The following is a 22,494-nucleotide window of genomic DNA, read 5'->3' as shown; positions in this document are numbered from 1 at the left end:
TTTTTTTTTTCATACAGAAGAATTCATTCCAAAGCAATTGACATTGAGACGTTTTCACATGCATTTCTAATCTCTATATGCATGACTGTCACTGGTCACAGTCGCCCACCTTCTGAGCTCCTCGGCATCTGAGCATGAATACTAACTCGTCAGATAGACAGCCTTCCTCTCCCACTAGAGGCTCCATACTCTGCCATCCCTGTCACTGTCCACTGTGTTGTCAGCACCCTCATCCCTGTCTGCCCTTCTGGTAAATCTAGTCAGCCAGAGGTCCTTGTTCCAGGAGGGTCAGCTGTTCCTCATCTACTGCAATCCATTGTCAGTATTCCTTTGGATAGAATTGGGGTCTGCTGTTCATTTTTCCAGTAGTATGTTGGGTTACTTTCTGGAAGAGCCTTTATCTATCCTAGTCAACAACTTGACTGAAGGTATCGCCTGTCTGGCTTTGTTGTTTGTCGAGTAACTTTTAGTTATGTATATGTATGCTCTTATGATATTATGTTGGCCCCTTTAATCTTTGGTTATACTTCCCTTTTGGGTGTTTAAGGACATACAATTGGACCAGATAAACTGATTTGTTTTTACTCTTGAGGTCGTTAGAGGATTTGTTCCTCAGGAGTCCCATGGGGTTGGGAGGAGCCCCTGGCTCCTTTCTTTTACCAGCTCCATCCATGTGAGGATAAGTCAAAGGTCCTGCTCGACCATTGTTGGCTCCTCTTGGAAGCATGGAGGAAATGATTCCTCCGTGTTGACCCTCCTCTTTTAAAAAAGAGATTTCTGTGCCTTTAATCCCAGCATTCAGGAGGCAGAGGCAGGTGGATCTCTGTGAGTTCAAGGCCAGCCTGGTCTACATAGTGAGTTCCAGGCCAGCTGGGTCTACAGGGAGACCCTTTATCAAAAAGACTAAAAACAAAACAAAACAAAAAACCAAAACGAAACCAAACAACAACAACAACAAAAACCCAAGCAAACAAATAAAAAGAGGTTTCTCTGTGTGTGAACAGTTGCGGAACTCTGCAGTAGCCTCCATCTGTTGCAAAAAGAAGCTTCTTTGATGAGTGGTGTATTGTATACTTGTCTATAAAAACCCATATGGTAAGAAATTTTGTCTAGAGATATGACAGACAGGATTTTCTCTAGGATCTGTGACCTCTGTGCTGGATAGCTTTAGTGTCACACCTGGGTGACACACCTGGGTTGAGGGAGCCTCAATTGGTGAATTGCCTCTATTAGACTGGCCTGTGGCCATGTCTGAAGGGTATCTTCTTGATGAGTGATGTGGGAGGGCCCAGCCCACTGTGAGTTGTGCCACCCCTGGGCAGGTGGGCCTGTGTTGTATAAGAAAGCATGCTGAGCAGGGGCCAGTGGAGCAGGCCAGTATAAGCAGCATTCCTCCATGGCCTGTGCTCCAGCTCCTGCTTCCAGGTTCCTGCTCTGAGTTCCTACCTTGGGCTCCCTGATGAACTGCGACCTGGGAGACGTAAGCTGAATAAACCCTTTCTTCCCCAAGTTGGTAGTGGTCAGAGTGTTTTGTCACAACAATGAAGAAACAAACTAAAACAATCTCTCTAGTCATGTGTATTTGACTGAGTTTACAGTGCCACCCATGAATTCACTCCCATTGAGAAGACTTTAAGTCTAATTAGATAGCTATTGATTACCCGCCCCCAATAACAGTGCCACTGCTACATCAATAGAGGTAGTTTGCTGTGCAAGTCGTTATGGTTATTAGGTTTTAGCACTGGGTTGGACCATTGGTTGATTTTCTTCCTTAGCAGCTTGCATAGTATCTTCTAGAACTATGAGAGCTAGTCTTCAGGGAGAAGGCCTCTGAAGGAAGGCCCTGAGTCAGTTCCTGCCCCATTGCTTCAAGTCCTATGTCTGAAGCATGTCCTGTCTTCAGCAGTAGGGCCTTATCGTCAAGTTCTGGGAGATAACCAAGAGCTGTGGCAATAGCCTGTGTTATTTTGTGAGTTTCTTGGACTACTGACCAACTACTTGAAGGGCGGTCTCTCCTGTCTGGCACTGTGCTCCTTGCCATACATCCCCCAGGTATACACATGCACTAATGTTCAGACACTGTATGTACATTTATTAGGGGATTCCCTAGCCCCCCAAGCTCCACTCATCTCTCCTCTCTCTCCCCCTGCCCAGTCCTAAGTGACATATCTACAGTGGAACCTCTACACCTAAGGCTCATGGAACACAGCAGAACAGGGAGTATAGAGAATACTAGTGGATCACTCAAGTCTCATCAGCAAAGTTTCCTTATACAACAAAGTGCAATGTACACAGAAGGCCACAACTGGCCAAGTTTTAGAGACTAAGAGACTGTAGAGTGTGTGTCCCTGAATACGACTCCTATATTAAACTTCACCCACTCACAGCCCAGGAACCATTGTGGAAGAGTAGATGGAAAGATTGTTAGAGCCAGGGTTGGTCCAGAGGCTTTGAGGTCACTGGAAGCTTGCACATATGAACTTTCATCAATGGTGGCCTCGAGCACAAGACCCATGCCAACTCAGACAAGGGCCCAGAGTGGAGAGAAGGAAATGGCCAGCAGGCTGGCCTTAGCCTGGGAACTGTTAGAGACTGATTGCTCCTGGATGAGGGAGAATAACCATTTTATGATCTTTAGATAGGCTGACTAGACTCCAGTGGATGAACCTGCACTGAAGGACATCTGGATACAAATGCTTGACTGGATAGGACTTAACATGTATGGCAGAATGCATTAGGTCCACTGGGGGGTGGTGCAGGGATATGGATGGAGGAGGGGGATCTAAATTTTATTAAGAACTGTTGTATAAAATGTACAAGAGCTCAATAAAAATTTTTTAAAATAAAGAGATTTATTTACTTTTTATGTGTATGCTTTGCCTGCATACATGTATGTGTACCATGTGCATACAGTGCCTTTGGAGGCCAGAAGAGGGTGTTGAATCCCCTGGAGCCAGAGTAATAGATGATTGAGAGCCATCCTGTGTGTTCTTGGAACCCAACCTGTTTTTTAGACACTGAAGCAATCCAAAATAGGAGGTTTGCCCATGGTAGACTAGAATGATTTTCTATCTACACAGCCCAAACAAGAGAGCAAATCTGACAGTGATTATACAGCAGTAGCTTAGCCTGTGTGTCAGATGAATCTGGAGAATTCATATCCCTAAATTCTACTTACAGCCTCAGTTATTCACATTATTTGTTTATAACAACTCAAACGCAAGGTAATTATCACATTTTCCTTTGTAGCATTTAACAGAACATCTGCCGGTTTGAAAGTGGGGTTCCCCTGTTTTATTGTGAATTCAGGCCTTCATCCACCCACCCATTTATCCATCTCTCTGTTTAGCAACAACCAAAGCAAATCTAGATCCTTGCTGTTTCCTGTGTCTTTGTTTGCATCCCCTCTGATTATTCGCAGATGAGAAACATAAAGAAGGTGGTTTGAATTATTTAGGTACCAGACAAGATTCTAGATGGAAATGTTCAGCTAAAATGTGCTAAATAAATAACTGAAATGATAAAAGTGGTTGAAAGGGGGAGGAGTGGTGGAGAGGAAGCAAGGAAGACCCAGCCAGGTGGGCGAGACTCCTGCTGCTTATCTGTCTGGGTTTTGATTTACACCAGGAGAGCCTTTAGGTCTGAGAAACAGGGAAGCTGCCCATGCCACCTGCAAGGAGGGGCAGGGTGAGGGCTGCTGAGGCTGGAAACTAGATTTCTTACAGTCTGCGGCCTGGAGTCAGAGATATGAGACATTTTCCTTCTCCCTCCTGTACACTTCCATATTTCACCCTCTAATTTTCCCAAGAAATCTAAGTCCTAGCCAGAGAGGAAAGGCAGGTGTGGCCCTTGCCCTCACCCTCCTCCACATTCACACACCCAGAACTATGTCTCCTGCTCCAGAACAAACTTGACTGAGGAACCTCTCAAAAGCCTGAAACCTTTAGCAAAGATTTGTCTGAGAGACTAGGACACCAGGGCCATCTTCACCTATAAAATTTCTCATGTGTCGTTTAAGACACACAAAGGTAGGGGTTGTGGTGGCACCCACCTGTAATCCCTGCACGGAGGCAGAAGGGTAGAGAGTTCGAGGCCAGCCTGGGCTATACCGAGAGTTGCTGGACACCCTGGGTTACAAAGTGAGTCCCTGTTTTTTGTTTTTGTTTTTTAAAATCCAAACAACAAAACTAAACAAGATTCAGCAAGAGGCTAGAGTGTAGTATAGGTCAGTGGTAGAGCCCTTGTCTAGCATGCTGGAGGCTCCGATTCTCAGTGATGGTGGAAGCTCACGCTGCCCACTACCAGTGGTGAGTGGTGGTACTGAGGTGGGGTCAGCTTGGGCCCCTGGTCCCTACTTGCCGTAGGACTTGTGCAGCCTAGCTCTCCTCCCAAAGCCCGGTAGCACACACAGTACTACACAGTAAAACACCTGGGACCTGGGCCTGACCTCAGCCCTCTGGAGGGCACAGGGTCCTGGCGTTAATCTCCCGGGACCATCCTGTGCGCTCACTGCAGCCATCTGTGCTCAAACCTCCAGATTCCCAAGGCTCCGTACTCTCCATTACAGCATTTCTTTGGGGGCGAGGGTCTCCCTAGGGATTCCCTGGGGCCCAAACCGAAAGCCTGGATCCTGCATCTTGCTGGGCAGGTAGCAGGATCCCGCCTCTGACTCGGGCGTGCCAGGCTCCGCGAGGATGCTGGCAGGTCAGGAGAGGCCCGGAGGCCCTAGCGGATCCAGTGAGCCCGGCGCAGGCGGGCGGGGACCCAAGCGCCGCCCTGCGGGGTGACAGGGGCTTGTTCCGCTCTTTGACCTCCGGGGTGCTGACTACAGAGGTGGCCCACGGGAGGCTGGGCAGAGCCGACTGCCTCCGATTGCCCCGCCGCCAGGAGACTCGCTGTGGGCAGAAGAGTCCCGCCTGCTCACCATGGAGCGCCGCGTGAGAGTCAGGACTTGGGTGGAGGAGAACCGGGCCTCCTTCCAGCCCCCGGTGTGCAACAAACTTATGTGAGTTCCCAGGCGCTCCTATGTCGCCCCACCTTCTCTTCCCACACCTTTTCCCCTCTCTTCTCTTTACTCCCTCTTCCCTCCTCCCCCAAATACCCTCTCTCTCTCCAGCCCTGAGTTCCGCCAACCAAGAAGCGTGTTGAAGGGGAATCATCTTATGACCTCATGGGGCTTTCAGGGGAGATTAAGGACTGGTTCTTTTAGGTCTGTTCCTCTTTTTGTTGGCTTCAGTGAGAACTATAGCCTTGATGTCTGAGGATGACTGGAGTGGCTGTGAGACTGTGAGAGATGAGGTAGCAGGCCCAGACCTTCCTTCCAGGGCTGGAAACAGCGCGGTACACTTGGGGAAAACTCAGATGTTTGGGGAACATGGTTTTTGACACATCAAACTTTCAATAGAACCTAGGATTTGGGGACAGCTGATCCGTACACCCCAACCCTGGCCATGAAGCCAGAGGATCAACTTCTTTGGAGTGTTGTTTGTTTATGACGGCATCTCATGTAGCCCAGGCTGGCCTCCAACTTCCTATGTAGCAGAGGTTGAGCTTGAACTTTCAATCTTCCTGCCTTCACTTCCCAAGTACTAGGATTACAAGTGTGTCTCACCATTACCTGTATATGGTTTATGAGGTGCTGGGGATGGAACTCAGGGCTTTGTGCTTGCTAGGCAAGTATTCATCAAACTGAGCTACATGGGAATTCTTGAATTATGGCTCAAGACCACACACACAGACACCAAGACCTCCAAGGCTACCTCTATAGCACCACAAAGGCTGACCTGTCCACTGCCGTTTTTCATCTCAGCCTTCCCTTGTGGTCACCTGAGGTCCATGCCTGGGTTTTCTAAGCCACCCTTTCCTTCAGGAACCACAGTCCTCATGTTTATGTGTCTGTTAAGAGTCATTTCCAATAGGTAGTGCTGAACCCTGACAGCTGCAGTCACTGACCCTCTGATAGGCAGACTAGGCCAAGTATTTTCAGATCATCTCACTGAATTCTCACAGTAGCCCCAATAGAGTAGGGTTTAATAAGTAACTCTCCCAACATCACAGTTAGTGAGAGATAGAGTCTACTACAAGGCCAGGAACAGTTTGACTACAAAGTCCATGCAGAGTCTTGGTCACTGGCCAATACCACCATGGCTAATGGTCAACATCGCTCAAAGCCTTCTTTCTTCTACCACTATCATCTCCCCAAGTTTGAGGCTTTACCATCTTTACCTCTTTCCTCCACTTCACCCCTGTCTCTCATTCTCACTCCTCCAAATCCTCATCCTTGCCAGCCAATGGCCGTTTCTCTGGTTCCACCTTGGTCACCTCCAGGCTGGTCAGTAGTGACTGTCCTGCTCTAACCCTGCCTTCCAGCACTCGAAATATTCATCACTGCAAACATGTGTCCTCCCTTTTTCATTCAGCAGTTATTTGCTGAGCTCTAGGCTGCTCTGGACATTGGGGATACCACAGGAAGCAAATGGACAAAATGCCTTCTTCCTTGTGGAGCTGAGATTCTGTTGGAACGAGGTACCAGTCAATATAAACAAGCATGTGGAGTGGTTCCCCTCAGCGGGAGGACTCAGTCTTCATGCCCATGAGTTTGCAAAAACTGATGAGAGAATCTGAGTATTTTACTGGCATCAGTGGTGTTCCTTGACTTCTGTACCAACCCAGTCTCTGCCAACCCAGTCTCTGCCTTCAGCTTACAACCCCTCTTTACCCTGTGTGTCTCCGTATCCAAATTCCCCCATTCATAAAACCTCAGTCATACTGCACTGAGAAAATCAGAAGGAACTGATCAGAGATCCTGTCTTCCCAAGGCACTGTCTACCTTGTATCTGGTGAAGATTACCCTCTACCACATGTCATACAGCACAGGTAGAGAAGCAAGTTCTGAGGCTAGACTTCCAGATTCATACCCAGCTCTCAGTGCCCTGGCTGTGTGATGGGCAAGCCTACTCACTCCCATTTTGTAACTTATTACACCTGCAATGACTCTGTTTCCAAGTAAGGTCACGATCTGAGATCTTGGGGGTTAGCACTCCAACATAAGAGTTTATAGCAGTGAGGGATTCCACCTATAACATCCTCAGAGATCTGAGAATCTACTGGAGGGCTCTGAGCACAGGAAATGCATTCTGACTGGTGGGGAAAGTTCTCATATGGGCTTGTACAAGAACTTTCTGTATGTGCTCAAATTATATCTCAGTTAAACTGATGACAAATAATGGAAGCCGAGGAGATGGTTCAGTGAGTAAAGGCACTTACTGCTGAGCCCGACAACCTGAGTTTGATCTCTGCGACTCACATGGTTGAAAGAGAGAAACAACTCCTACAAGTTGTCCTCTGACCTCCACATGTCCACCATAGCATGCACACACGCACACACACTGAAACATACACACACAAATTAAATGTGTTTAAAAAAAAAAAAAAAGGCTGGGCCAACCTGGTAGTAAACATTTGTAATTCCAAGTAGTTGAAGCAGAAGAGTCACACCTTCAAGGATAGCCAGGGCTATGTAGTGAGACTGTGTCTAAAAACCCCAAACAAAACTAAACAAAAAGCTAGAGATGTAGCTTAAGTGGTAGAGTACACGTTTAACATGTGCAGGGTCCTAGGATTGATGCTTAGCACTGCAAAATGAAAACATCTATGGTTCCCTGGTGCTCTTCAGGCCAAGATATAGCCCCTTGCCTACCTACTTCCTGATCCAGGACTCTCTAATGCTGCTGGTCTTGAGGCGCCTGTGCCCAGCTTTCCCGCTCCTACTTCCTCAAATGCTTCAAATCTTCTCTCCACCTCTCCATGCCCTATCCAGCTTTCAGTTTACTAAGCTCAGAATCACTTAGTGCATTGCTAAATGCGATTACTGAGTACAGGCCTGTAATCTGTTTCTTTCGGGTAGAGGAAAGAGGATCACAGTTGAAAGTTATCCTCAGGTATATAGTGAACTCATGGCCAAGTGAGGCTATATGATACCCTGTCTAAGTAAGTAAATAAATAAACAAATAAATAAATAAATAAATAAATGATCTATGAAACTAATTTAGAGCTGCCTCTCCATTTACAGATGAGGAAACTGTGGCCCAGTAAAGTCAAGTAACATGCCTAAATTTGATCCTAGGAGGATGGTTCCAGTGCCTGTGTTTTTTAATTCATGTCACACACTTGTCTGCTCCCTGTTAGATGTCACCATTTCCTGAGTCTCCTGAGTAGGGTCTACAGTGGTGGAGAGTCTCATAAGCAGCCAGACTGGGGGTTCCCCTTTGCTCTCTGTCATTGAGCTCTTGAGCATGGTCCGGAGCCACGAGGAGTGACAGACTCACTGCCACACTGCTCCTTTGTTGGTCATAGGACATGGGAACACAATCACACACACAAACACTTAAATCTATGAGGAACAAGTTGGGAGTGTTAGCAATAAAGGGAGACCTATTCTTCTCCCAGATGCTCCAGGCCCCCTCCTGTGCCCACAGGGCCCTGATCTCCTCCCTCACTCACAGGAGCTGACCCAGGACCTGTTCTTGCCCCTCTATTACAGGCACCAGGAGCAACTCAAAATCATGTTCGTCGGAGGCCCCAACACCAGGAAGGACTATCACATCGAGGAGGGTGAGGAGGTAGGCTGCAGCTGTCCCCCCAGCTCCACTCCTGGAGGTCAGACACTTCCTAACCCAGGACCAGAGTGAGTGGCTCAGAGAGGAGACAGACATGACTGCCACAGGAAGGGAAAATTGTTGCCTTAGAATCAGGAAACTTGCAGGGTCATCTTTAACTGCTCTGTCCTCCTCGGAGCTGAGGCAGGAAACTACTGGGGACGCCCTGAGGGTGACAGGCTCTTGCTGTGGGGTCTTCACTCTCATGGACACATGGTAGTCTGTATTGATCCCCTTCCTTAGCCTGAATATATATGATTGGCTTCCCAAATGTGACTCAAACATTGAGTCATTGTCTCACCTTCTGACCCAGAATCCAGGTTCACTTTCTTCTTCACATAAGGAGCCAAGAGTCTAAGAACACAAGGGAGTGTCTGGGGTAGGAGAGGAATAGGGGATGGACAGGGGACAAGGGAAGGGGAGCATGGGTGGGAGCCTGGTGCTGAGGAAGAGAATGGAACTGGGTGGGTCCCCTCTTACTGCTAGAGGAAACAAGCCCCTTAGCTATTAGAGCCTATGTGACTGGGGGCCTGGGCCTCTGTACAGAACACTACGCTTCTCTACTTCCTAACCAAAGGTCTATAAAGACAAGCGAAAGTAAAAGAGAGGGGTAAAGCTGGGTGTGATGGTGCATGGAGGTAGGGGAATCAAGCGTTCAAGGCCATCCTGGATTACATAATGAGACCTTGGCAAAAAAACAAAAAAGAGGAACACCTCCCAAGACACACAGGTCCCCCAATATCAATTTGTGGTAGGAAAGGATTAGTATAGATTCCCCATTCTCTCCTGGGAGGCCTGATTCTGGGATTGAGTCTCCATCCACACCACTGGTACCCCCACACCAGACTAGGACTGCAGTGAACCTTTAAGAATTGCTATGTCAGCAAATACTGAATGCCCAGTGTATGTGTGCTAGACGTTCAGGACTGCAAGCAGAGGGTGACAACTGAACAGGAGTGGCCTAAACTGAGCACCTCCAGTTTCATGGGCCTTGACCTCTGGCCACTGAACACACCTCCCTGAAGACTGTTTTCCTGTGTGGAAGAAAAATAGCAAGAGATTTCAAAACTATAGATGGGAGACAGATCAGAGCTGATGGGTTAGTCTCCACTGACCTTTCCTGCCTGCCCAGGTCAGCCTCATCTCCATTCACCAGTTAGGCTTGCTGTCAGTGTGTCTACCTCCCCCTGTCTCCTATCTGTCTCCCTCTTTCTCCTCTGCCCATGCTTGTCTTGGGGGCTCTCCATGCTGCTCAGGTGAATAGTTGTCCATAAGGCAAGGCTAGCCCATGTCTTGGTTCAGCTGTTGGCTGAGAGATGAGCTGGGTTGGCCTCACTGTGGAGGGATAGTCTGGGAGGAGTCTGGCTGGAGGTGGATTTGTGACATTTGGACTTACCCTTTGGTAAGAGAGCAGGATGCAGTACCTTCCATAGGCCCTGGGAAGCCTCAGAGCAGAGGGTCAGTGTATTAGTTACCTTTCTATTGCTGTGATAAAATACTATGACCAAAGGCAACTTATGGAAGAAAGTTTATTTTCATTTACAATTCCAGAGGGTTAGAGTCATAATGGTGGAGAAGGCATGGCAGCAGCTGGCGGGAGCACAAAGCTGGCTGGTTACATTTCCATCCACACACAGGAAGCAGAGAGAGTGAGCTGGAAGTTGAATGAGGTTATAACCTCCCAAGCCCCACCCCAGTGATGTACTTCCTCTAGCAAAACTCCTGCCATACAGATTGCATAACCCCCACAACAGCACCACCAACTGTTACAATACCCAAGTTCAAAGCACCACAGTATCGTCTCTGTCCCTACCTGTCCTCATCTAGAGCCTGAGCATTCACTCTGACTGATGTTCCAATCACGTATCCTGGCTGAGCTGGGTTTCTCTTCTGGCTGATCTCTGGCTTCTGCAACGTCTGGTGCCCTGGACCCACCCACTATTCAGACTCTACTTACCCTATTCTGTCCCTGGTGACAGTCAAGAGCGAGGAGACTTGGCTGGGAAGGAGATGTCCCTCTGAATAGCCATGTGACTGGAGAGGTCACATCCTGTACCCTCTTGTAGCATTATGGGACTATAACTCTGCCTATGGAAAGATTCAATGTGTACAGAATAGGTGCTTAACAGGTGTGGCGCCTCACCTCTTTCTGGTTCTCCTGCTTGTGAAGCCATTCTAGGTCACAGAAGATTCGATTTAGTATCTACCTGAGGTGGAACACTTAATCTTCCAGCTAGCCCCAGACCCAAAACATCACCTACTTTCAAAAGCACATAATTCCTTTTGGATTGCCCACGGCTGTTGGGGATTTTATGCTGTTAGTGATGTGTCCTCTGCTCCTGGCCAGGCCTGCCCCTCATCACAAGGAAGTCTTCTGTGCAAAGGACAAGATAAGAAAATTCCAGTGTCTTCTTACAGCAGGGTTTTCTGACTTGTGTTAAGTAGCATTGTTTGTTTGTTCGTTTGTTTGGAGTTTGTGTGTTTGTGTTTATGTCTGTGTGTGTGTGTTGCTGAGGATTAAATCCAGATCCTCACAATGTAGATAAGCATTCTACCACTGAGCTACACCTTCAGTCCTGTAGGTTGTTTTCAATAATGAAAGTAAATACAGTTCATTGTAGAAAACAGGAGGAATATAGAAAGAAAAATCTTTATCTCATTCATAATCATGAACAGTGTTACCTGGGAATTGTTTTTTCTGTCTGCTTTGATTTTTGACACAGGGTCTCACTTGTAGCCCAGGCTGGCCTCAAACTCAAGGCAATCCTTCTGCCTCAGTTTCCTGAGTAATGAGATTTTAAGCATGAGTCATCATATCCAGTTCATAGGGTGCTAACTGGGAGCTTAGGATAAAATAGAAAACTTGGTAGGAGCCCTCTGGAGATAGCCCAGTCCCCATCTTCTCCTATGCCACTAATCTCCATAACTTAGTACTGGGGCATCTTACTGGCCAGAGGAACCCAAGAGGTCCCAGAGCTACACTCAGGCTGCAGCCCCAACTGGGACACCAGGATCCACCATCTTTGTGACCTTGAACCAGTTGCTGCACCTTCTGAGCCTCAGCTTTCTTTTCTTCAGAATGGAACTGATGTTACCCTTGGGGTTGTGAAGTTTCTGACATATATGAACATGCCCAGCCCATGTTAAAGGAGTGTGTCCCCTCCCTGGCTGCTGTGCCACTGGCTCCTCCAGTGAGTGTCTGACCCAGCCTCCTCCTCCCTAGTTAGGTACCTGCCAGTGCATCTTGGGTACTTTGATGGTACCTACATGTTCCAGACATGACCTCTGTATACCTCCAGCCCTCCTGTCTGTGGTCTGGGCCAAGAGATACAGTGGCCTCGGGGTAGGAGTGCTGGAGGTGCTCATAAACCTTGAGGCCTTCCAGAAGCTTCTTGAATTTCCAAATCAGAATTCAGGTCCTGGGCTGGAGTCAATGACCTAGGTAAGGGAGCAGAGAGACCCCACACTTTTTGCTGTCCCACAGGTGTTTTACCAGCTGGAAGGAGACATGGTTCTCCGAGTCCTGGAACAAGGCAAACACCGGGATGTGGTCATTCGGCAAGGAGAGGTGAGGCTGGACCCCAGGGAACAAAAAGGCAAAGGTCATTGGAGCAGAAGCCCACCCTGGGCATTTACCATACCCTTCTTGCCCTTTTCTACCCTTCCACCTGCTTGACTTGCCCTGCGCATCTTGTGGGCTTTCCCTTCCTGAGCATAGGCCCATATTCCTTCCAGTTCCCTGGGTAGAGGCTGGGCAGAAAGTAGGGTCCAGGTGGACAGGCAAGGCCCCCTGCTGCCCTATGGGTCACCTGATATGCCAGGGGCACTGCGGTCTCCTGGAGGGATCACAGCCTCATTGGGCCCCTGTTCTGCATCCCTGCAGATATTCCTCCTGCCTGCCAGGGTGCCCCACTCCCCACAGAGGTTTGCCAACACCATGGGGCTGGTGATCGAGCGGAAGCGGCTGGAAACCGAGCTAGATGGGCTTCGGTAAATGCTCCTGTCTGGGGGACTGGGGTGATCAGAGGGCTAGCAGCTAAGGGGTGCAGAACAAAACTGCGGTAGAACGAACCCTTGACAAACTCAAGAAAGCACTTCCTGGCCACTGAGAGACTAGAGGGCTTGGTGACAGGAGGGAATGGAGATTCTGTATTTGCTTACCAACCAGGTAGGAGGGTGCTCTCTGTGGCACCCCTGAGGACTCTGGGTAGAATTCACATCTGTGTTTTCTGCTAGGAGGGAAGCAGATGGGGGCAGGGAGGGGAGCCCCAAGGACTACATGTCCCAGTGCAGGCAAATACTACAGCTTCTAGGAGCCTGGGCCTGCAGTTTAGTCCAAGCCAGAACCTCTCCACCTATGTCTCTACGCTACCTTACAACAAGCATGGTCATCTGGCCAGCAACGGCTTTGTGGTGGCACCAGCTAAGGGGTTCTAGGTGTTTATTTACCATATGTTCCCCATGACACCAGGAGCTAGATTCTGTTATTATCTATTCTTTTTTGCTGTGCTGAGGACGGAACTTAGGGCTTAACACATGCTGGAGCACTACTCTACCACTGGGCTACGTCCCAGTTCAACTATCTATTATTTACTAAAGATGAAACTGGGTCCAGGGAAGGCAACTTGCTAGGCCCAACATTATAGAGAAATATAAAGCCAGGACAGCAGAGTCAGCATGGTGGACCAGCAGGGTATGAAAGAACCCAGCCACACTCCTGTCCCTTCCCAACCACTACCTCCCCCACCCCCCATCCCCTCCACCCCCCTGGAAAAGACAGATTCCATCTCACTTTCCTTTGGGGCTAATCAGTCACTGGACTGTTATCCTCAGAAAGAAGGAAGTCCCTGAAGCTCAGGGGACCAAAGATTTTCCTGAAACTGTGTCGTGAATTTTTTAAGAAAACAAATTTCTCACCAAGTAACTGGAATTAGAATTCTTTGACCCACATCTATTATAATGGGAATCCTTAAATGTTCCTTTTTTGTTGTTTTCAAATTGCTAAAGTCATATACATTCCTTCTCAAAAACTAGAAACGTAGAGTCCAAAATGAACAATGCTGGCAGATCTTTGTGAGTTTGAGGCCAGCCTGGTCTACATAGTGAGTTCCAGGACATCTGGGGCTACAGGGAGACCCTGTCTCAAAAAGAAAAAAAAAAAAGGAGAATTTTATTCTGTTCATCTTGTCCTTCTCAAAAAAAACCAAGTAATTAAAAAGTAGAAACAGGGCTGGGAAGATGACTCATTGGTTAAGAGCGCTGGCTGCTCTTGCAGAGGACCAGGGTTCGATTTGTAGCACCCACATGGCAGCTAACAACTGTCCATAACCCCAGTTCCAGGGGGATTTGACTCTCTCTTCTGACCTTTGTAGGCATTGCATGACATGGTACACTTACATACATGCAGGCAATACATTCATATACATAAAATTTAATTAATTAATTAAAAATAGAAACAAAAACCCTTTGCCATTCCCCAAGTTAGACACAAAGGAGTGACTTTTTCTTGTTCACTTCACAACCCTACAGTTTTGTTACATGCATGGGTTTGAGTTTTGCTTTGTTCAGTTAAAAAAAATTGATGTTGGGGCCAGTGAAATGACTCAACGGGTAAAGGTGCTTGCAATCAAGCCTGATGACCTGAGTTCAGTTCCCAGGATCCACATGGTGGAAGGAAAGAACCAACTTCTGCGAGCTGTCCTCTGACTGCCACAACACATGCTATGGTATGCATGTACCCTACCCCCAAAATAAATAAATGTAATAAAAAATGTGCAGCAGACTTGTAGAATTTCCTCAGTTTGCATAACTGAAACTATGCATCTATTGAAAAAGTTCATTTCTCATATTGTTATATTTTCTCAAAAAATATACTTCTATTGGCCACAGCACAGTTTACCACAGAATAGCTTGTGTACAAGTAGATACCTGGCCTTAAAAGGAGCCTCTCTAAGGTGCTTTTATAGAGGAGACTCTAGTGAGTTATTGGTGTCCTCAATAACATTTTTACAGCAAATTCAATAATGGATTTCATCTGGCTGCTTTTGACCTTTAATAAAAGCCAGGGACTCAACATTAAAATGCCACTCTGAAGGCAACTCCAGAGGACACTACAGCCCCATCATGAAACTTGCCAGTAACCAGCTCCATCCCAGGGTTGAAGCATAGTGTTCCTGCAACTGTCTCCCTCTCCAAGAATGCTCCTCTTTGTTTTGTTTTTTTTTGTTGTTGTTCTGTTTTGTTTTTTGAGACAAGGTCTCCCTGTTGCCTCAGCTGACTTGGAACTCTCTGTGTAGACCAGGCTGGCAATTCCCAGAGATCTGCCTGTTTCTGCCGTCTCAGTGCTAGAATAAAGATGTCCACCACCGCGCCTGGGCACTGCTCCTGTTTTTTGGTGGGAGTTGAAAAGCAGACAGAGCTGCACTGGCCTGAAGCTGGTTCAGGGATTAGGCATTCTGGTGACAGTTGCTCCCAGCAATGGCCATGTGCTACACACACACACACACACACACACACACACACACACACACACACAGAGGCAGGTGACACAGCACAGTCCCACCCACCAGGCATCCCCAGGCCAGCAGGACATGAGTGGCTGTAAGAGTTACTGAAGGGCCGGGTGGTGCACACCTTTAATCCCAGCATTCTGGAGAAGAGGCGGGCAGATCTCTGTGAGTTCAAGGCCAGCCTGGTCTACATAGTGAATTCCAGGCCAGCTGGGGCTACTGGGAGACCCTGTCTCAAAAAAAGACCAAAAAGAAAAAAGATTAGAAATTAAAAAGAGTTATTGAAGGCTGTATGCGTAGCCATGGGCCTTCACCAGAGAAGACCAAAGCTGTATAGCTTCCAGCAGCAGAGGTGATCTTGGCAGGAGAAGAAGCCGTCATGTGGGGCCAGCCTATGCATCTGCTGCTGAAGTTTCCTTGTAGCTGAACCCAGGTACCACAGGTTCATTTAGCTGCCTGTCGCAGATTCAGGCTCAGCTTCAACTTCCTTTTGTGGAAAACAAACACGCTGGAATTAAATGTGTTCTGAGCTTGTTTTTAGTCTAGCCTGCTCTGTCTCATACAGGCTTGTCATCACCACTGATTGTCCTGCTTCAAGTCCCTGAGTTCCACCTGATTTTTGCATGCTTGTGCAAGAACCAGGTGTAGGTATGAGTACAAGCATGAAAGCCTGGGCTGTGCCAACAGGGGTAACACAGGCAGAGCAAATATGCAGGGTCCAGGAAGAGGCCTGCAAGCAGAGCCAGGCCAGAGCTGGGCTTTCCTGAAGCTGCCCAGACGTGGAGTGGGTTACTCTGACCTCTGTTTTGGCAGGTACTATGTGGGGGACACTGTGGATGTCCTGTTTGAGAAGTGGTTCTACTGCAAGGACCTTGGCACGCAGTTGGCCCCCATCATTCAAGAGTGAGCCCCCAGCTTGGTCCCTCACCTTACTGCCCTTCAGCTCTACATCAGCACCCATTGACCTGGACCCAAGGTTTACGAGTTAGAAAGAGAGAATCTCCCTTGGGAATAGAACAAGACTATTCCACAGGGCTAGGAGGGGGAGGATGATGGGTAATCAAGTTGTGTGAGGGCCCCACAGATGTTGAGTGGGCTCCTGTGTATGATGTATGTCTCACTGTGTATGATGTATGTCTCACTGGTCTCTTAATAGAAATGGCTGCCACTCTCCTCCTCTTTGCTTGTCCCTGCAGGTTCTTCCACTCTGAGCAGTACCGAACCGGTAAACCCAACCCAGGTGAGACCATTGGCAGTAACCTTTCCCTTTCTCCTTCTTTCCCTTCCCATAGTAGGGAACTCAGGGTCCCAGGAGACTCTTGAGCCTCTGTCCAGTACTCAGGGTACTGAGAAGACAGCACCAAATAACACCCCCACATGGTTGCTCAGTCATTAGGCTGAACCCAGGTCCCATTTCCACTATTGAGACTAAGGGGGACCTGGACACACTGAGGCTGTGTGAGCTGAGCCCAGAGGTCACTGACTATCTCTATGCTGTTGGTACAGACCAGCTGCTCAAGGAGCCACCGTTCCCTCTGAGTACACGATCTGTCATGGACCCCATGTCCCTGAAGGTCTGGCTGGATGGCCACCATGGGGAGCTTCAGTCAGGCACATCCATCAGCCTGTTTGGGGACACCTATGAAACCCAGGTAATACAGCTCTGGGCCATCAGCATCCACCCAGCAACCTGGGAAGTGGAAATTAATCTCACACAGTCTCTCTCTCTCTCTCTCTCTCTCTCTCTCTCTCTCTCTCTCTCTCTCTCTCTCTCTCTCTCTCTCTCTCTTCTCTCCCTCTCCCTCTCCCTCTCCCTCCCTCTTCCCCTTTCTCTCTCCCTCCCTCCCCGTTTTAGACATAAACATGGCCTTCCTGTTCACTCCCCATCTCAGAGAATGACTGTCTTGTTGTGACTAGAGGTTTCTGGAGGCTTCATGGTCCCAAGGACACTTTGCTTTCAGAGTGGGAGGTTTCCCCACCCACTGTCAGCTTCCTGGGTGCTTGAGGCTTACTCCTACTAGGAAATCCTGGGCTTTGGGCAGGCAGGAGCCTAGAAGCTGGAAAAGAAAGAGGTGTTTAGGGCAAGGCTGGGGGGCAGTGTGTGGGGCAGGCTGGCCTTTCAGCCAATATTCCAGCTTCCTTTGGGCTCTATTAAGAACAAGATGGTTGCTGTGAGCAAGTTAACCCCTAACTGCCACAGTCATGTGATGTCTTAAGAAGATAAAGGAAGAACCTTGGCTGAGAGGGAAGTCAAAAAGGCTCCTGGAGGAGGGGATACGCAAATAGAATTTTCAAACCAGTACAGGGGTTATAGAAGGAAGAGATGGAGGTAGATAGAACATTCTAGGAGAGGGAGAAGCATGAAGACATGGAGGCATAGAGGCAGCCGTCTGGCATGTAAGCTTCTGAGATTGGCCAGAGCTAGAGTGGGGCTGGGTATGGTGGCACACATCTTTGATCCCAGCACTCAGGGGGCCAGAGGCAAGGTCTCTATGAGATCAAGGCCTACCTGGTTTACATAGTGAGATCCAGGCCAGCCAGGGGACAGGGAGACCCTGTCTCAAAAAACCCAACAAAAGCCCCAAATAAAACAAAGGTCAAGTTGGATTGGGAACTGCTTCTGGTGGGTCTGCTGAGCTGCACTATATGCTACTACTACTACTACTACTACTAATATGGTGATGATGATGATGATAATGATGATGATGCTGGGAGTAGTGGTACGTGCCTTTAATCCCAGAGCCCAGAAGACAGAGACAGGTGGATAGTCATGAGTTCAAGGCCAGCCAGGTCTCCATAGAGAGTTGAAGGCTATCCAGGGCTATCCAGTGAGACCCTGTCTCAAAAATAAAAAGTTAAAAAAAGGAAGAAGAAAATAAAAGAAAGAAATAGTCACTCCAGGGTGAGAAGCCCACAGGTACAGCCCTGGGCTGCTTTTTCAGTACCAGGGACACTCAGAGCTTATGAAGGGCTGTGAGTGGGGCACAAAACCTGAAGCCTCTTGCATTCATCACAGTCATCGGCCTCTTCCCAGCCCCATGTCTGCCTGCTCCAGTTTTCCACAGCAAATACCTATTGAGTCCTATTTGGAGCCAGTAAGGGCATGGCCCCACAGCAGCTATAGGTCTGAGAGGCCTCAGCCTCTCTCTCATCCTTTTCAAGCCAGACTCTGAATACCTCACACAGGAAAGGAATAAAATCTGGGGAGCTGGGATGGGCATGTGAGTGGTGGTACACACAGGGAGGGACCATAGGTGTGTGTATACATGTAGGACCCATGTACATGATTACAAATAACAAACAGCATCTGCTGCCAAGTGAGTGGCAGGGAGGTCTTCCTTTCCAAGTCCTGGTCTTTGCTTATCTCATTGGGATGGGGCTGCAGTACTAACCCAATCTTGCCCTTTGAAAGTCATGGCTGAGGGCCAAAGTCAAGACTATCTCCCAAGTGGGACAGGAGCTCCATAAAATCTTCTTTACCTCCTGCCAGGTCATCGCCCATGGACAAGGCAGCAGTAAAGGCCTGGCACAGGATGTGGATGTGTGGCTATGGCAACTGGCAAGTGGGGTCCTAGGACAGGGTGGCTCAACTTCCTATCCACAGGGATTGGGCTGTTCCTGGGCCTCAGGCTCCCACAGCGAGACCTACTCTTAAGGTCTCCTAGCAAGGCAGACTCTGGGACATTAAACCAGGTGTTGAGGACTGACAACCTCCCTCTCCCCCCACCCCCTTTGCCTTTTTTGTTGTTTTGGTTTTTCTGTGTTAGGGCCTCCTATAAGGCAAGAGATCTGCCACTGAACTACAACCCCAGCCCTCTCCCCTGCTGTTTTTTTTTTTGTGTGTGTGTGTTTTTTAATTTTGAGACAGTCTCCCTAAGTTACTCAGGCTGGCCTTGAACTCGGTCTCATCAGCCTCCGTTTGATTCTGATTTTCTTATACAGGAAGGCTCCTCTGTGGTGACAATGGGAGGACAGTGCGAGACCCTGGCCCCAGATGACAGCCTGCTGGTACCAGCTGGGACTTCGTAAGTACACGCAGGGACTTTCCACAACTGTGGGACTTCCTTTTCTTTGGCATCCTTGGGGTCTAGCCTTGCCTGATCCCTTCCTGTCTGTGTCTTAACAGGTACGTGTGGGAGCAAGCACAAGACTCTGTGGCCCTGTCTGTGACCCAGGACCCTGCTCATAAAAAGCCCCTGTGGTGACCCTCTTGCTGTGGGCTCCAGGTACCCACAGGTACCACAGGGTGTCTGGGTGCCATCCTGGGAGCTGCCCTTGCTAATGCAGTCTCTCAGTCATCACTACATTCCATGGATAGCACCACACACCTCAGCATGCCTCTTGCCTAGTCCTGGGTCATCACTGTTATTCACCCTCCCATCATCCTCAGGCCAGGACGCCAGGTTTCTAAGGGCACCAGTAGCTCCCCTCTCTTCTAAAAGCCATACCCTTACATTGTTTGGCCAGGTGGTGTGCCCATCACCCTCCTGTCCCCATAGGCCCACTTGCCTGCCATCAAGAAGGCTCTCAGTAAAGGCATCCTGATAAACAAGTCCCTGTGAGTTGTGGTGACAGACCCTGTATTCTGTTGCAATGTGTTGCATCTGGGTTTTAGGGGCACCAGGTGACCATGGACAGTTGGAGGGCCTGTTACTGAGCATTGCAGACTGTGGATGGGTATTTCTCACTGTGTGTGTAACCCTGACCCATGCCCTGGGTCCAGCCCTGGTAGTAATAGCTGAAGGTTTCTCAGTCTCTTTCTCTGTTTCCCAGTCACTCACTCATTTGTGAAACATACCTTTAAAAAAAAAAAAAAAGAAGCTTCTTTTGAGTTTCTTTCTCAGTGACAGAAATCATTTATGTTAACTGTAGACATAAATGAAAATGTAAATACATAAAAACATAAATACACAAAATACAGAGTTAATCCCTGGAGTTAACCACTGATCACAGCTTCTGAAGGGTGAGGAAAGGCGGTGGGATATCTGTGGAGAGGCAACCACAGCCCATGGGGGACGGGGGGTGGCCTGGGCTCAGTGAGGAACTACAAAGAAAAGTGGGCAGTCTGTACAGAACAGGCCTATTCTTAAAGCCAGAGCTTCCTCTCGGAAAGGGAACTGAACCTTGTTTCCCCACCAGCTTGGTGGCTCACTGCTCTGATATAGTCCACTGGAGGCAAAGGGGACCTGACTTTGCTGAGGGGGCTCCTGGCCCTGAGGGATGTGGGCACCAGCACTTGCCTCCCTACCCTAAAGCCCTTCCTGTAAGTGAAGAAGGACCACCACCATCTCCAGATACCCATGGTCCAGGACAGCCAGGCACATGCTCTGCTGCAGCAATGTGATGCTCTGTGCCAGGGCTGGGAAGAGAATATGGAGTATTCTAGAAAGGATCTAAAAGGAAAGGCTCCCCAATCAGAACACAGGAGAAGAGGAGTTTCTCCCTAGTAGTGAGGCAGTCCCATTAACAGGAAAAAGCACAATAGGCCTTCTCATTCACTCCTAATAAAGGTGACAGTAGCTGGTTTCACAGATGAGGCTCTGAGAGGCTTGGAAACTGGGAGCTGTTTCCATACAGGCCTGTCTGCATTTGGAGCTCTGGCTGGGTCTCATCCTCTTCTTCTGTGGCCACAGTCCATCCACTTTAGACTTGGCCAGGAGTGGGCAGGGCAAGCTTTGAGGGACCCATGGGAGACCAATCAGTAACCCAGAGGTCTGGGCATAGCTGGCAGCATATGACAGGCTGCTGACCTTAGTTAGTTGGCAAGAGTAGGGATGTTATGCCCTAGAGCCTTAGAACACAGCCTCCTGTGTCCCAGGTAACCAGAAGCCCAATGCCCTTACCCACAGGATTAGCCCATGGGTTCACAGGTCAGGCCTCACAGGAAACAGGGCTTACACCTTGGCCAGACTCAACTTGGGCTTCCTACCCCACATTTTGCACTGAAAGCTGAGGAATGTGGCGGGGGGTGGGGGTACACTAACCTCCCACCTTATGTCATGACAATAGGAACTTGGTGGAAGAACCCTCTGCCTCTGGAACATACTTCATCATGTACATGGGCTTGAGCCATCACAGACTTCAGAAACAGCAGGAATCTGGGGCCTAGAGAGATGGCTCAGCAGTTAAGAGCACTGGCTGCTCTTCCAGAGGATCCAGGTTCCATTCCCAGCACCCACATGGTGGCTAACAACCATCTGTAACTCCAGTTCCAAGAGATCCAACACCCTTTTCTGGCCTCTGAGGTCTTTGTACAACCTGGGTGCACTTACATACATGTATGCAAAACACTCGTACAAATAAATAAATAAATAACCATTCCCAGCAATAAATAAAATAAATAAATAAAATAAATAAATAAATAAATAAATAAATAAAAACAGCAGGAATCTGAAAGTAACTGAAGCTTAAACTGCAGTAGACTGTGGACACAGGGCAAACTGTGGACATAGGGCACACTGGCAAAGTATAAATTGACCCAGTTCCTTGAGATGAGTAGGAGGGTAGAGGTCTTGATTCACTCTCTCTTTCACTTGGGACCATCTTGTATTGCCTCCACAATACCTAGAGCCAAAGCCGGCTGGGAGAGGGATCTAGTCCCTCAACCTATATATATATGAGAAGGCTGTCTGGTCCTGTCAGTCCTGTTACAATGACCCACTTCTGTCTTCCTACAGCCATTTGACCCCTCATGTTCCTCACCTCACCTGACTTGACTTTCCTCCAACTTCAGGGCTTCTGTGAGCCTCCATCTGCTCTGCTTCCCCTCTGGCAGGGGTATGACTTGGCAGCCAGACTCACTCAGAGGCCATAAGTGAAAGTCACTCAATGCCCACTGGAGGGCAGGCAACAGTGACCTCTTTGCCTGACATTGCTCAATGACAAAATCCCAAGATGCTGAGGCACAGTGGTGGCCAGCAGAGGGTACATTCATCCCAGTTTTCCCTGAACACTGATGGAGCAGGAAAATTCCAGCCTCCTCTCAGTACTGGGATTCAAGCCGCCAATGGGATTTCACAATGTGAGCTCTCTTTGGTTTTTTTTTCCCCCTCCCTCCTTCCCTCTCTCCCTTGGTGTTTCCCACTGTCCTGAGGTCCTCAAGAGAGGCCTGGCATTCCTGCCTTCTCACCTGTCTCCCAGGTATTTGCCTTCCTGGCACAATCCTGGGCGTGGAGCTCATCATTAGCCTGAGCAGGAGCAGCTTGGCCCTCTCCACCTTTTGCTTCCACATGCTACCCTGGATGTCCAGTGGAGTTCCTGGTCAGCCTGAACATCATTGATTTTCTCCTGATCATCAGCTTGCTACTTCCTTCGTATAACCTGGGCTC

General features: G+C 48.6%; 1 protein-coding gene across 3 annotated transcripts; it reads left to right on the top strand.

Annotated features, from left to right (window-relative positions):
* Window positions 1-4,816: 4,816 nt before the first annotated feature.
* Haao (3-hydroxyanthranilate 3,4-dioxygenase) lies at window positions 4,817-21,343 on the top strand. Of its 3 annotated transcripts, XM_029564832.1 has the most exons (11): window positions 4,818-5,005; window positions 8,543-8,621; window positions 12,142-12,225; window positions 12,541-12,647; window positions 15,980-16,069; window positions 16,363-16,406; window positions 16,673-16,818; window positions 18,657-18,725; window positions 19,109-19,191; window positions 19,293-19,402; window positions 21,176-21,343. In XM_029564832.1, the coding sequence occupies exons 1-10, from the start codon at window positions 4,926-4,928 to the stop codon at window positions 19,369-19,371; spliced, it is 861 nt and encodes a 286-aa protein (XP_029420692.1). In that variant the 5' UTR covers window positions 4,818-4,925; the 3' UTR covers window positions 19,372-19,402; window positions 21,176-21,343. The 3 variants fall into 3 exon arrangements, with proteins under 3 accessions (XP_029420693.1, XP_029420692.1, XP_008834093.1); XM_008835871.3 differs by lacking the exon at window positions 21,176-21,343 and having other exon boundaries at window positions 4,819-5,005; window positions 19,293-19,721; XM_029564833.1 differs by lacking the exons at window positions 15,980-16,069; window positions 21,176-21,343 and having other exon boundaries at window positions 4,817-5,005; window positions 19,293-19,721.
* Window positions 21,344-22,494: the final 1,151 nt, after the last annotated feature.

Source organism: Nannospalax galili, unplaced genomic scaffold (genome assembly GCF_000622305.1).
Source record: "Nannospalax galili isolate Female #2095 unplaced genomic scaffold, S.galili_v1.0 scaffold257, whole genome shotgun sequence".
NCBI classification, from domain to species: domain Eukaryota; kingdom Metazoa; phylum Chordata; class Mammalia; order Rodentia; family Spalacidae; genus Nannospalax; species Nannospalax galili.
The sequence above is the reverse complement of the archived record's forward strand: the minus strand, read 5'-3'. Positions and strand labels throughout refer to the sequence as shown.